This window comes from Carassius gibelio, chromosome B16 (genome assembly GCF_023724105.1).
Source record: "Carassius gibelio isolate Cgi1373 ecotype wild population from Czech Republic chromosome B16, carGib1.2-hapl.c, whole genome shotgun sequence".
Taxonomy (NCBI): Eukaryota; Metazoa; Chordata; class Actinopteri; order Cypriniformes; family Cyprinidae; genus Carassius; species Carassius gibelio.
In genome coordinates this window covers 15566107-15578173 of record NC_068411.1, presented here as the reverse complement: position 1 = coordinate 15578173, position 12067 = coordinate 15566107, and the positions used below count along the sequence as shown (strand labels likewise).

The 12067-nt window shown below is 34.5% G+C and overlaps 1 protein-coding gene and 6 non-coding genes across 8 annotated transcripts; 1 reads left to right on the top strand and 6 right to left on the bottom strand.

The window, feature by feature from the left end:
• Positions 1-303: 303 nt before the first annotated feature.
• On the bottom strand, positions 304-357 carry LOC127975590 (U7 small nuclear RNA). Its single transcript, XR_008157559.1, has one exon. It is a non-coding gene; the product is annotated as a U7 small nuclear RNA (small nuclear RNA).
• An 827-nt stretch (positions 358-1184) lies between these two features.
• tpi1b (triosephosphate isomerase 1b) lies at positions 1185-11391 on the top strand. Of its 2 annotated transcripts, none has more exons than XM_052578999.1 (7): positions 1185-1386; positions 2573-2696; positions 2872-2956; positions 4381-4513; positions 4671-4756; positions 4849-4936; positions 11091-11391. In XM_052578999.1, the coding sequence occupies exons 1-7, from the start codon at positions 1275-1277 to the stop codon at positions 11207-11209; spliced, it is 747 nt and encodes a 248-aa protein (XP_052434959.1). In that variant the 5' UTR covers positions 1185-1274; the 3' UTR covers positions 11210-11391. The 2 variants fall into 2 exon arrangements, with proteins under 2 accessions (XP_052434959.1, XP_052434958.1); XM_052578998.1 differs by lacking the exon at positions 11091-11391 and adding an exon at positions 8234-8843 and having other exon boundaries at positions 1186-1386.
• Positions 3880-3935, bottom strand: LOC127975595 (U7 small nuclear RNA). The gene has a single exon (XR_008157564.1). It is a non-coding gene; the product is annotated as a U7 small nuclear RNA (small nuclear RNA).
• On the bottom strand, positions 5542-5596 carry LOC127975591 (U7 small nuclear RNA). The gene has a single exon (XR_008157560.1). It is a non-coding gene; the product is annotated as a U7 small nuclear RNA (small nuclear RNA).
• On the bottom strand, positions 7780-7835 carry LOC127975593 (U7 small nuclear RNA). The gene has a single exon (XR_008157562.1). It is a non-coding gene; the product is annotated as a U7 small nuclear RNA (small nuclear RNA).
• On the bottom strand, positions 10258-10310 carry LOC127975594 (U7 small nuclear RNA). Its single transcript, XR_008157563.1, has one exon. It is a non-coding gene; the product is annotated as a U7 small nuclear RNA (small nuclear RNA).
• LOC127975592 (U7 small nuclear RNA) lies at positions 10637-10692 on the bottom strand. Its single transcript, XR_008157561.1, has one exon. It is a non-coding gene; the product is annotated as a U7 small nuclear RNA (small nuclear RNA).
• Positions 11392-12067: the final 676 nt, after the last annotated feature.

Here is a 12067-nt window from a genome sequence, read left to right as displayed (position 1 = left end):
ACTAATCCTGTCTCTTTTGCTCTGTATGCTGCAAGGGAATTTTTTTGTTCCCAGCTCAAGGGTTTTGCATTTCTCAAAATGTGTGCATCTAATAATTATTTTATTTTCATTTCAATCTCAACAGCAACTGATAATAAACAATGTCTTCCAGCTTTCTAAGAAATAAAATAATGATAATCCCCCAATAATTAATCTTCATGTCTCAATAATTAAACATATTCAGAATCCTGCCTCAGTACAATTTCCTTAAATCACAAACAAATACATGCACATCAATAACTTCTATATTTTTGACCACAGGGTGTGGGCCTCCTTTTAAAGGAAACCTTCTAGACAAATACTAAAAGAGCAAATTTCCAAATAAGAATCGTCTATGAAACATTCTGAATGTTTTCGACAGGTATATCGATCACGGTGACTATATTATTAGAATCGAAATTAGTTACATTGAAATCAGAAGACCAAATTAAAGTTAAACAATTGTTCCATTTATAAATATTCGTCAATTTTATGCAACATTCTTTTTTTTAAATACCTTAAAAAATGATGGAAAATGTTTTTATATATTTGACATTTGCGAAAAGCATTGTGGGTATGCAAATTTTAGTCCCACCTCCAAGACCCGAAGACCAGTCGCCCTCCATCGGCCTCTGTTAAATATGGTAGATTTGTTATTGCTGTTTCACTTGGGTGTTTCAAAAGTAGATGAATAGTGATAATAGAATTGCAATTATGAAATAAAAATATTACAGAAAGCAGAGGAATATATGTATTTTACCTCATTTACCACGTTACATCATGATAAAAATATAATACATAAATAAATAAATAAATACAATTAAAAGATAGAAATAACCATATAAAGTAGAAAAAAACGAGAGAGACAAACATTTTAACACATTTACAGCTTTTTTTCTATTTAACAATTTAATATTGTTGTTCTACATTTTTGCTGCATTTTATTTACATTACAAAGTTTAGATAAGTAGCATACTTTATTTTCAAAACGTTAACGTTAAAAAAACGTTAAAAAGTTAACAGTAATGAACTGTGGAGTGTGGACATTGATTTCTCCACTCTGATGAAATGACGTTTATTTTCGCAGGCATGCTCTTGAGTCAATCGCAAGCGCCGGGAGGAGGGGCTTATTATTCAGCCCTATATAAACTCGATCGGACTGTATTTCCTCGCTGTCTCTTCAACCGGGGGCTGTCTGTCATTTCTACTGTTTTTTTTTTCTCTGTATTTTCTGGTGAACGCAACACGTTTCAGTCATGACTGGCAGGAAATTTTTCGTCGGAGGCAACTGGAAAATGAACGGAGACAAAAAGAGCATAGAAGAGCTCGCCAATACACTGAATAACGCCAAACTCAACGCAGACACCGGTGCGTATCTCATTCAGCTCGTGCAGCACACTGCATTGACCGTGAGGTGACATTCACGCGGGACTTTTGACAGGTCGCATCATATCATTTAGAGGCTCTTTCAGATTGTACTTATCATCAAAGTTTTCTACAGAATAAACCAAGTCTGTAGCTCTTAATAATCTAGATTAACCAGTAAACAAACAGAATTGTCCTGCATAAACTGTTCCCTAACATTTAAACCAGTTTATTTGATAAATTCAGAGGCTATAAAGAAATATTCGTCGATTTCCCGTCAGGTTTTGTGAATGAATGAATGAATGAAGGATGCTCATCGTATCTCGTGATTCAAGGGTTAAATCTTGAAATGGTGTGTGATCTCCAGCACGTAGCCACAGTGTGCATGTTCAAGGTCTGTCAAATAGACTGACAGGACGATCAATATGTTCGGTTTATCAAAAGAACTGTGCTATATTAGCTTGTGCTGTTTCTTTATAAGGTAATATTTGAAAATAACTATAGTAGCGACAAAAACGCATTTCGAGCGCTTGCGTTCCGCGTTTCCGCTAAGAATTCACTGTGACGTAAATCTGCATCACTGTCCACGTTTTCTGTGGGCTTCATTTGAGAATCCAGACTGGGCTGATCTGTCAATAGCACAGCAGTGGACTTGAATCGGTGAAGACTCCTAAAGTCAAACTGCTTCATTCACGTGCTGAAACCCGAGAGAAGCGCTAAACACGCAAAGGTCATCGGTCAGCTCATGCCCTCTGTAGTATGCTGTCATATGAGAAACCTTTCCTTTGACCTTTTATCAAGGGAGATAAAGTGCCAGATATGTGTGCTCTTTACAGTGAGGTTAATTTAGTCTGACCCGAGGTAATTTTACAGTATAAATGCCACATCCAATAGCAATACGGTAATACAGACGTTTTATTAACCCTAAAATACATTAGTTACACAAATGACAATAGTTAGGCGTGTTTTATATGAAACCGCTTATTGAACCTTGCTTTGTATCATACTGACATCTTAATCTAGATGTCCTGTCAGCAATCTGAATGGTTAAATATCTTCTGTTTGTTATTTGAAATGCAATCAGGGCTCTGCTTTGGTGCTCTGTCACGCTAAAGAAGCAATTATTACGGATCAAAGTGATTTTTTTTTCCAGTGGTGATTTAACATGTTTGTTTCTTTTGTTCCACAGATGTTGTGTGTGGTGCTCCATCCATCTATCTGGACTACGCCAGGTCCAAGCTGAATCCTAACATTGATGTGGCTGCACAGAACTGCTACAAGGTTGCAAAGGGAGCGTTTACTGGAGAGATCAGGTACATGTCAGCTAATTTACAGTACAGAAAAATTGTAATATATATATATATATATATATATATACACACACACACAAATGTAATTAAGATATATTTATTTCAGTTTATTCATATTTTTGGTACTTTTTTTCTATCCTTACTCATAATTGCAAATCATTTTGTCTTATTCTTCTAGCCCTGCGATGATTAAGGACTGTGGAGTTAAATGGGTTATTCTGGGACACTCTGAGAGACGCCATGTTTTTGGAGAGAGTGATGAGGTATCTCAATATGCCTTTACGCATATGAATATTCCTTTACGCATATCTTATTAGCTGTTGTGGAGTGAATATAGTCCTCCATGTGTTTTTTGACGTTCATGAGCAATATGTTTATTTTTGTTTATTTAAACATTATTTAAGATAAAATGTATGATTTAATGATGCTTTTGAGATGCAGTAATTATTTTCAGTGTATTTGATGTCCGTATAATGTGTTGACTTTGGATAAGCTACACTGAAAGCATGTATTTTACTGCCCCCTAGTGTGTAGATTGATGTATAGCAGATGTACTGTTCTGTGCATGCGAATTATCAAATGCATACTTATGCCTACTTCTTCAAACTGCTACTTTTTGGCTAAAACCAAAGTTTTCGGACACAGTACTTTAGCCATTGTTAAAAGCTCATATGGCATATTTAAAGTTTCTCACAATTTCTTTTCTGCTTACAAAAACAAAAAAACATGAAATCATATTAAAGTGAGTTTTTTTTTAAAGAAAACCTACTGGACAAATACTAAAATAGCACATTTCTAATCCGTCTTTTTACCGTGAATCCCAGTTCTCGTTTTGAGCAAGTATCTCACTCATGGTAACTGAAGTAAACTAAGGTGCATAGAATGCATTATGCAACATTTGATCACATCCCCAGTAATGTCAGCTTTCTATTAAGATTCATTCTTCATTGTCTCCAGAAGAGGAAATTTGTTTTCATAGACTATAGCAGAAGCTGTTGTACACATAATACACACATTTTCCATCAATACAAATATACACTGCATTTTCACCAAATACATATTTACATTTTCTACAAATTATGCATTGTTGTTTTTAAATAAACACATTTACATTAATTAAACCCTATGTGACACATTACTTAATTACGACTAATTTCATTCAAAGTCTTTTTTTTTAACAATGTCAAGGAGCTTTCTTTTAAAGAAAGCTTACTGGACAAACAGTAAGAGATAAAATTTCTGACAACCAATCGTGTAGTGAACCTATCCTATCATTTTGAATGAGTACTTCACTGATGGTGACTCAGTCTTTCATAAGTCCAGCAGCATTTGACCCGACTGGAATAAGGCATTAGGAATGCAAATTTGCCCAAATGCTTCATATTGTCTCTGGTCATAAATGAGATAAAAGTAGCACTTGTTTGAGGTTGATTAGCTCAAGTTTTTAGAATATTTATTGTAGTAATTTTATATTGAACAGTAAAATTACAAGAACTTTTTAAAAATATATATCAAGACAATTAAGCTTTTGCAAATTGGCAAGCTCAAAAATAAATGGTATGTTTTGGTACAAAAAAGTGTAACACTTTCACATAATCAGTGCTAATCAGTAATCATTTATTGTCAAATAAAATATCATAAGCATTCTCTGATCTCATTCTCTCTCTTGATTTATTTTTCCTGATAGTTGATTGGGCAGAAGGTCGCTCATGCTCTTGAGAACGGTTTGGGTGTGATCGCCTGCATCGGTGAGAAGCTGGATGAGAGGGAGGCCGGAATCACAGAGAAAGTTGTTTTTGGCCAGACAAAGTTCATCGCAGGTATCTTTCAGTTTAGTGAAGCATGTCTATAATATTATAAGACATTCCTTGTTTTATGTATATATATATATATATATATATATATATATATATATATATATATATATATATATATATATATATATATATATATATATGATTATATTATCTCTTTTAGATAACGTGAAGGACTGGAGCAAAGTGGTCCTTGCTTATGAGCCTGTGTGGGCCATTGGCACTGGTAAAACCGCATCACCCCAGCAGGTAGAGACAAGCTGTTTGAATCAGAACATGGAGGCTTTTTAAACGCGTTTCATTGACCTCAGTGACTCAGTCTCTCTCTGCTGTTCTTACAGGCTCAGGAGGTGCATGACAAGCTCAGGCAGTGGATGAAGGCCAATGTCTCAGAAGCTGTTGCCAACTCGGTCAGGATCATTTATGGAGGTCAGTCTCTTTGATTTCCACTCCAGTCCACTCATTAAAAAAAATGTCTTTAAAAAGCACACGTGACAATGTGCTGTATATTTTTAATTTGGTACTTATGGTAGACCTTCTCTTTTGAAAACCATTTTCTGTAAGCAAATTAAGACACATCACATTTTATGTTGTCACTCCCCACCTGCTGCTCATTAAATCAAGGAACAAGGAGTAAAAATGTAAAGAGAGAGGGAATTTAAGGTGGACTGCGCTGTGAATGTTTGATGCGTACACATACTGACAGTGTAAGTGTTGTTACTGTAAACTCTGGTTTGCAAGTGGCTACTTTATAGTTGCTTTAGGAAGATTTATAGTTCATGCTTGTCTATATTGGCTACAGTATATTTATTTAAACACAATTATGTCAATATTTATTATAGTGATACCAACACAACTACATAAGTACACATCAATCTATCTGTTCTCGGCTCTCAGCATGAAGTAATAACATTCAGTTGCTTATGATTAGAATTATGTCTATTTACATAAAATATGTTTATAATATTGTAGCTACTACACTCAAATGTCAACATGTATATTATATGTAACAGATCTATTTTATACCAAGATGGCATGGCTTCCTTTTAAAGGAAACCTACTGGACAAATACTAAAAGAGAAAGTTTTAAATAGTATTTGTGGCGTGATCTTCCCCTATCCCTGAAAGCAGCTTCCTCGCTCATGGTGACTGAAGAACTTTAAAGAGGTTGTGGTTGAAGTCATTTAACAGCAATGTAGCATACTGCTGATTCATATGTGAATCATGGGATAATTCCTACTGATTCACATCGTATTTTAAAACCATTGTAGGCAGCACACAGCGCTGTATTCACTAAAGTAGTGACATAGTTTTCCATTCCACATAAATCTATAGTAACACTTAACAACAACCATTTAAATCGAAAGGCATTATGGATATGCATATTTAAATACTATTTGTTACTGCCTATATGAGTGATGGATAGATGCATGTATAATAATATTATTTATTACTTTGTGTGACTTGTTTTATGAAGGGTTTGGCTAAACAGGACTATAAGAAACCATTTACTACTACTCTTTGTTTTTATTATACAAATCATTCAAATGTCTGCAAATTAATACAACTCATCCGAGATTCGTTAAAAACTATAAAGACCATGGACATTTTGAAACCGTAATGACGTAACAAAGTCGTGTTTATCATGTGACTAGCAGTTTAGTAACACTTTCAATCTAATGATTGTGTAAGCTTCAAAAAGCAATTCTTTCAAAACTCCCATCACGGTTTTGTTCAAACAATAATTATTGTACTTTATACTAACATGCATTAATGTATGTTTTATTGTTGCTAAAATGTTGTTATTTAGCTTGTAAAGGAGCTTTCTTTGAATGAAACTTTCTGGACATAAACTGATGAAGTAATATTCTGACTAATTGTATTGTAATGACTCTATCCCATCACAATGTGAATAGAAGTTAAACGTGAGATGCATTATTATGCTAATTCAAACACACCCTAGTGATGTCATTCACTAGAAATCAGACATACTGTGTTGGCACATAAGTAACAGAATAAAATAACCACTTGTAAAGAGCTGATGTTATTATGCTAAAAAAATGATAAATAATGCTTTTGAAATAACCCATGGTGTATTTTTTTAAACTGTTTTGAAGAGGTTTCCCTTTAAAGGAAACTTAGTGGACAAATATTAAAGAGCAAATTTCTGTCTAGGTATTGTAAAGTAAAACTCCCATCAATGTAAGTGAGTGTCTCATTCATGGTGACTGAAGCAATTATTTTAATTCTATTCAAAACTATCAGCCAAAACACTGCAGCAGTATTGCAGCATGAAGGTCTAAAGTCTTTATTATTTTTTTGACACAATCAATAACGGAGACGAGCTCGCAGCAACTGTTTGTATAAAAACGGAGCGTGAGACTGAGGTGTGACATGAAAGATAACAAAATAGCAAGCCAGATAGGCAAGTAGTTTTAGAACTCAACAATACATACAGTGTTTGCCCACTTAAAAAGACATGAAGGGTTTGTCATTTTTATGGTAGGTTCTATAGGATTGAGTTCTGGAGACTGGCGAGGCCACTCCATGACCTTAATGTGCTGCTTCTTGAGCCACACCTTTGTTTTCTTGGCGGTATTTTTCGGGTCATTGTCAAACTGGAAGACCCATCCATTCTCGATCATCACTACCCCATGAGGCAGGATCTTACACGGCAGTCCAGACCGAGGTCAATTGAAGGCTGTTACGAATTTTGTCCATTTCTGAATAATCACACCAACAGTTCTTTTCTTCTTGTTGATGGTCTTGTAGCCAGATTCATCCTGGTGTAGATCTACAATCTTGTCTCTGACATCCTTTGACAGCTCTTTGGTCTTGCCCGTGGTGGAGGGAGAGGTTGGAATGGAAGATTCAGACCGTGTTGAGTGTCTTTCTTATAAACCTAACCAGCTAACATTAGCAGTAACTTCTTAAAGTGACAGTGTGGGCCACATGAGCACATAACCAGTCTGTGGGAGCCGGAAATCTTCCTGCTTGGTTGGGGACCAAATACTTTCACTCACTGAAATGCAAATCAATTTATAACTTCTATACAAATGTGTTTTGTCCGTTTTATTTTTTTGTTGCTATCCTATCTCTATCCATTTAAATAAACTTATCATAAAAGTTGCAAAGGCTAGATTTCCTTATAAGCGGGCAATCTCACAATACCGGCAGAGGAACAAATAATTATTTTCCCCACTGTAGATGTGGCCTAAAACGGTTTAAAATTATATTCTAATGATAGTTTATCTGTTTTTAACAGTATTTAAAGGGGTTTTCATTTAAAGAAAACCTACTGGAAAAATACTAAAAGAGACAAATTCTAACAAATAATTGTTAAGTCAACATCCCCTATGAGTTTGAATGGGTACCTCATTGGTGGTGACTGAAACAATGCCCATAAACATGAAAGGCTTTACTGGTATGCAAATTAGGTATCTAATTTGGATGGTGCTATGACTTCAATCAAAGTACATTCATTCCTGGTATTACAGTACACTGCTATCATAGTGTAGTTTGTTGCTATAAACTGGTGAAGCTGCTTGAGTTTGGGCACTTGGAATAGATTTTGCTTGACTTTTCAGATGTTTTTAAGAAATCTTCCAAGCAGCAGCAAATCCAAATACCATCAACAATACAATTATTTGGTGTGTTCTGCTCTTATAATATCTTATAAATAAACATTGGTCAAAATGTCACCCTTTTTATTGTCCAACATTTCAGGATCCGTCACTGGAGGGACCTGCAAGGAGCTTGCTTCTCAGAAAGATGTGGATGGCTTCCTGGTCGGTGGCGCTTCCTTGAAAGCAGAGTTTATTGACATTATTAATGCAAAAGCATAAGGAGATAAAGCCACCATCTACCTAAAGCCTAAGGCTTAGGTCTGTTCCCAAACACTGCTCTTCTTTAGAAAGTGTTGTTGTGGTTTTGTTGCTGTCGCTTCATTTTTTTTTATATTACAAAGGGACAGATTGCCACACACTGAACACTCAGCTGAGTGTGTTATTGGCCCTCCAACTAGTTTAGTGAACTACATGACTGTAATGAGAACCATCACGGGGCTTAGAGCCCACACCTTTACTTGAATAATATTAACCAACATTCTCATGTATACAGTGTCAAAAATCTAGGATTAAGTCAATCAACCTCAGTGTCGTTTTAATTCAAGCGAAAGTACTTTCCATGAATGTGGTTGTCCTGATGTTTTCCTGTCCCTCAAAGAGTGTTTCTCTGAGTGACCTATCCTGAAGGTGCTCACATGAAACCAATATGTTTTGGTATAAAGGATAAGACAAAAAATATTCTAATAAATGTTTCAGAATCATAGACTTAATTTTACTGTTGTCTCAAGTTATTGTACTTCTACACACAAACTAACAATCTGTAAAGAAGTCCAGACCTGCCAACCTTTACACATTTTGACTTCAAAGTATGATTTGTCACTCTAAACTACATCTAGTGACGACTGTCCACGTGTGGTACTCTAAATAAGCGACTGAAAAAGATGAAGAGGTCAAACAATCAAAATCAAAACATTTTTTTGTATTTAAATAATTTCTGCTTTTTATTTCTCTCCTACTCACTGACAAAAAGGCTGCGTGTGAGGCTCACAGAGACGCGCTGTTTAATGTGTTTGAGATCTGCTGTTTTCCTTAATGCATAAATTACAATTCACATGTAAATTATCCATCTGTAAATGTTAAAAAAGCCATGGTCATATTTGAATTTTTCTTCCAGAAGTGCATGAGTTTTGCTTTGCAATTCTCCGCTAAACTCCACAGACTTCAGACCACGCTCAATGAAAACAGGAGGCAATAACTGACTAAAATATACATTTTGCTGAAATATTTGTTGGTCAATAAATGTGACATGTAGAATTTTAAACCTACAAGTGTGTATGATAGCACTAACTGTAAAGTGTAATGAGGTAATTATAATAGCCTTTTTACTCTGTTAGTCTGTGCTTTATATTATTTGAATTTTTAGATTGCAATGTTACATTGAAATGTGATTTAACCATTTTTTTGCACATAATATATGCCTACATGCTTACATTCACTTTATTTGTTTAATCCCAATACAAAATACTGAAATATTTAGACTACTGTATACCACAAATCAGCCAAAACAACAACTCCAGTAAACCTCTCTCATCATTAGTCATGGTGACTACAGCAAAGTTAACATTGTTGCAACTTAAACTTTTAAACGTTTAATAAAATTATATATTGGTTAAACAAATAGTCAAATTCCAAATCCAATAAACCGTTTTGAAAACCATTTTCTGTAAGCAAATTAAGACATATCACATTTAAACCAAGGAACAAGGAGTAAAAATGTAAAGAGAAAGGGAATTTAAGGTGGACTGCGCTGTGAATGTTTGATGCGTACACATACTGACAGTGTAAGTGTTGTTACTGTAAACTCTGGTTTGCAAGTGGCTACTTTATAGTTGCTTTGGGAAGATTTATAGTTCATGGTTGTGTATACTGGCTACAGTATATTTATGTAAACACAATTATGTTAAGATTTATTATAGTCATGCCACATAACTATATATATACACATCAAACTTTCTGTTCTGTTCTCGGACAAGTTCACAGCATGGAGTAACAACACTGAGCTGCTTATGATTAAAATTATGTCTGTTTATAAAAAAACAAAAACGTTTATATTATTCTAGCTACTATACTTAAATCTCAACATGTATATTATATGTAACAGATCTGTTTTAAACCAAGATGGCATAGGGCTTCCCTTTAAAGAAAACCTACGGGACAAATACTAAAAGAGAACGTTTTAAATAGTTTTTGTGGCGTTATCTTCCCCTATCCCTGAAAGCAGCTTCCTCGCTCATGGTGACTGAAGAACTTTAAAGAGGTTGTGGTTGCAGTCATTTAACAGCAATGTAGCATACTGCTGATTCATATGTGAATCATGGGATAATTCCTACTGATTCACATCGTATTTTAAAACCATTTATTAAAACCAAAATAGATTTCTTAATAAGTGGGCAAACTCAAAATACTAGCAGAGGATAAAATAATTATTTTCCCCACTGTAGATGTGACCTAGAACGGTTTAAAATTATATAATGATAGTTTATCTGTTTTTAACAGTATTTAAAGGGGTTTTCATTTAATGAAAACCTACTGGAAAAATACTAAAAGAGACAAATTCTAACAAATAATTGTTAAGTCAACATCCCCTATGAGTTTGAATGGGTACCTCATTGGTGGTGACTGAAACAATGCCCATAAACATGAAAGGCTTTACTGGTATGCAAATTAGGTATCTAATTTGGATTGTGCTATGACTTCAATCAAAGTACATTCATTCCTGGTATTACAGTACACTGCTATCATAGTGTAGTTTGTTGCTATAAACTGGTGAAGCTGCTTGAGTTGGGGCACTTGGAATTGATTTTGCTTGACTTTTCAGATGTTTTTAAGAAATCTTCCAAGCAGCAGCAAATCCAAATACCATCAACAATACAATTATTTGGTGTGTTCTGCTCTTATAATATCTTATAAATAAACATTGGTCAAAATGTCACCCTTTTTATTGTCCAACATTTCAGGATCCGTAACTGGAGGGACCTGCAAGGAGCTTGCTTCTCAGAAAGATGTGGATGGCTTCCTGGTCGGTGGCGCTTCCTTGAAAGCAGAGTTTATTGACATTATTAATGCAAAAGCATAAGGAGATAAAGCCACCATCTACCTAAAGCCTAAGGCTTAGGTCTGTTCCCAAACACTGCTCTTCTTTAGAAAGTGTTATTGTGGTTTTGTTGCTGTCGCTTCATTTTTTTTGTTATTACAAAGGGACAGATTGACACACACTGAACACTCAGCTGATTCTAATAAATGTTTCAGAAATATGGACCTAAATTTACTGTTATCTCTAAACTACGCAAAAATCTAGTGACGCCTGTCCACGTGCGGTACTCTAACAAGAAACAAAAGGATGAAAAGGTCAACCAATCAAAATCAAAAAAAAATTTGTATTTAAATAATTTCTGCTTGTTATTTCTACTGATAAAGGCTGCGTGCGAGGCTCACAGAGACGCGTTGTTTAATGTGTCTGAGATCTGCTCAAACACCTAAAAAAAAAAAAAAAAAAAAAAAAAAAAAAACGATGATTTTTTTGCTCATGTAACCCAGCCCTATATAATGGAGTTTTTTTTTCTTTCCTTCTTTTTTAAATGGCATTAAAAATAAATAAATAAATAAATAAATAGCAAATATTAACTAGACAGTTACGTTAACCCAAACTGTTACAAATGTTGTTAAATTAAATCAACTGTTTTCTATTTTAAAATATAATTTATACCTGTGAGAGAAAAGCTACATTTTCAACAACCATTACTCCATTGTCCCATGATCCTTCAGAATACCTTCTTTGTATATTTTGTAAATATATATATACACACGCATTTAAATATATTTTTTCACAATTGAACCTTAAGTATTGACCCATCTTGAACAGTAATCTACAATGCATAAATCACTTTGTTATATCAACATTTACACAAAATAACCCAGAGATTACTTGCTTCTG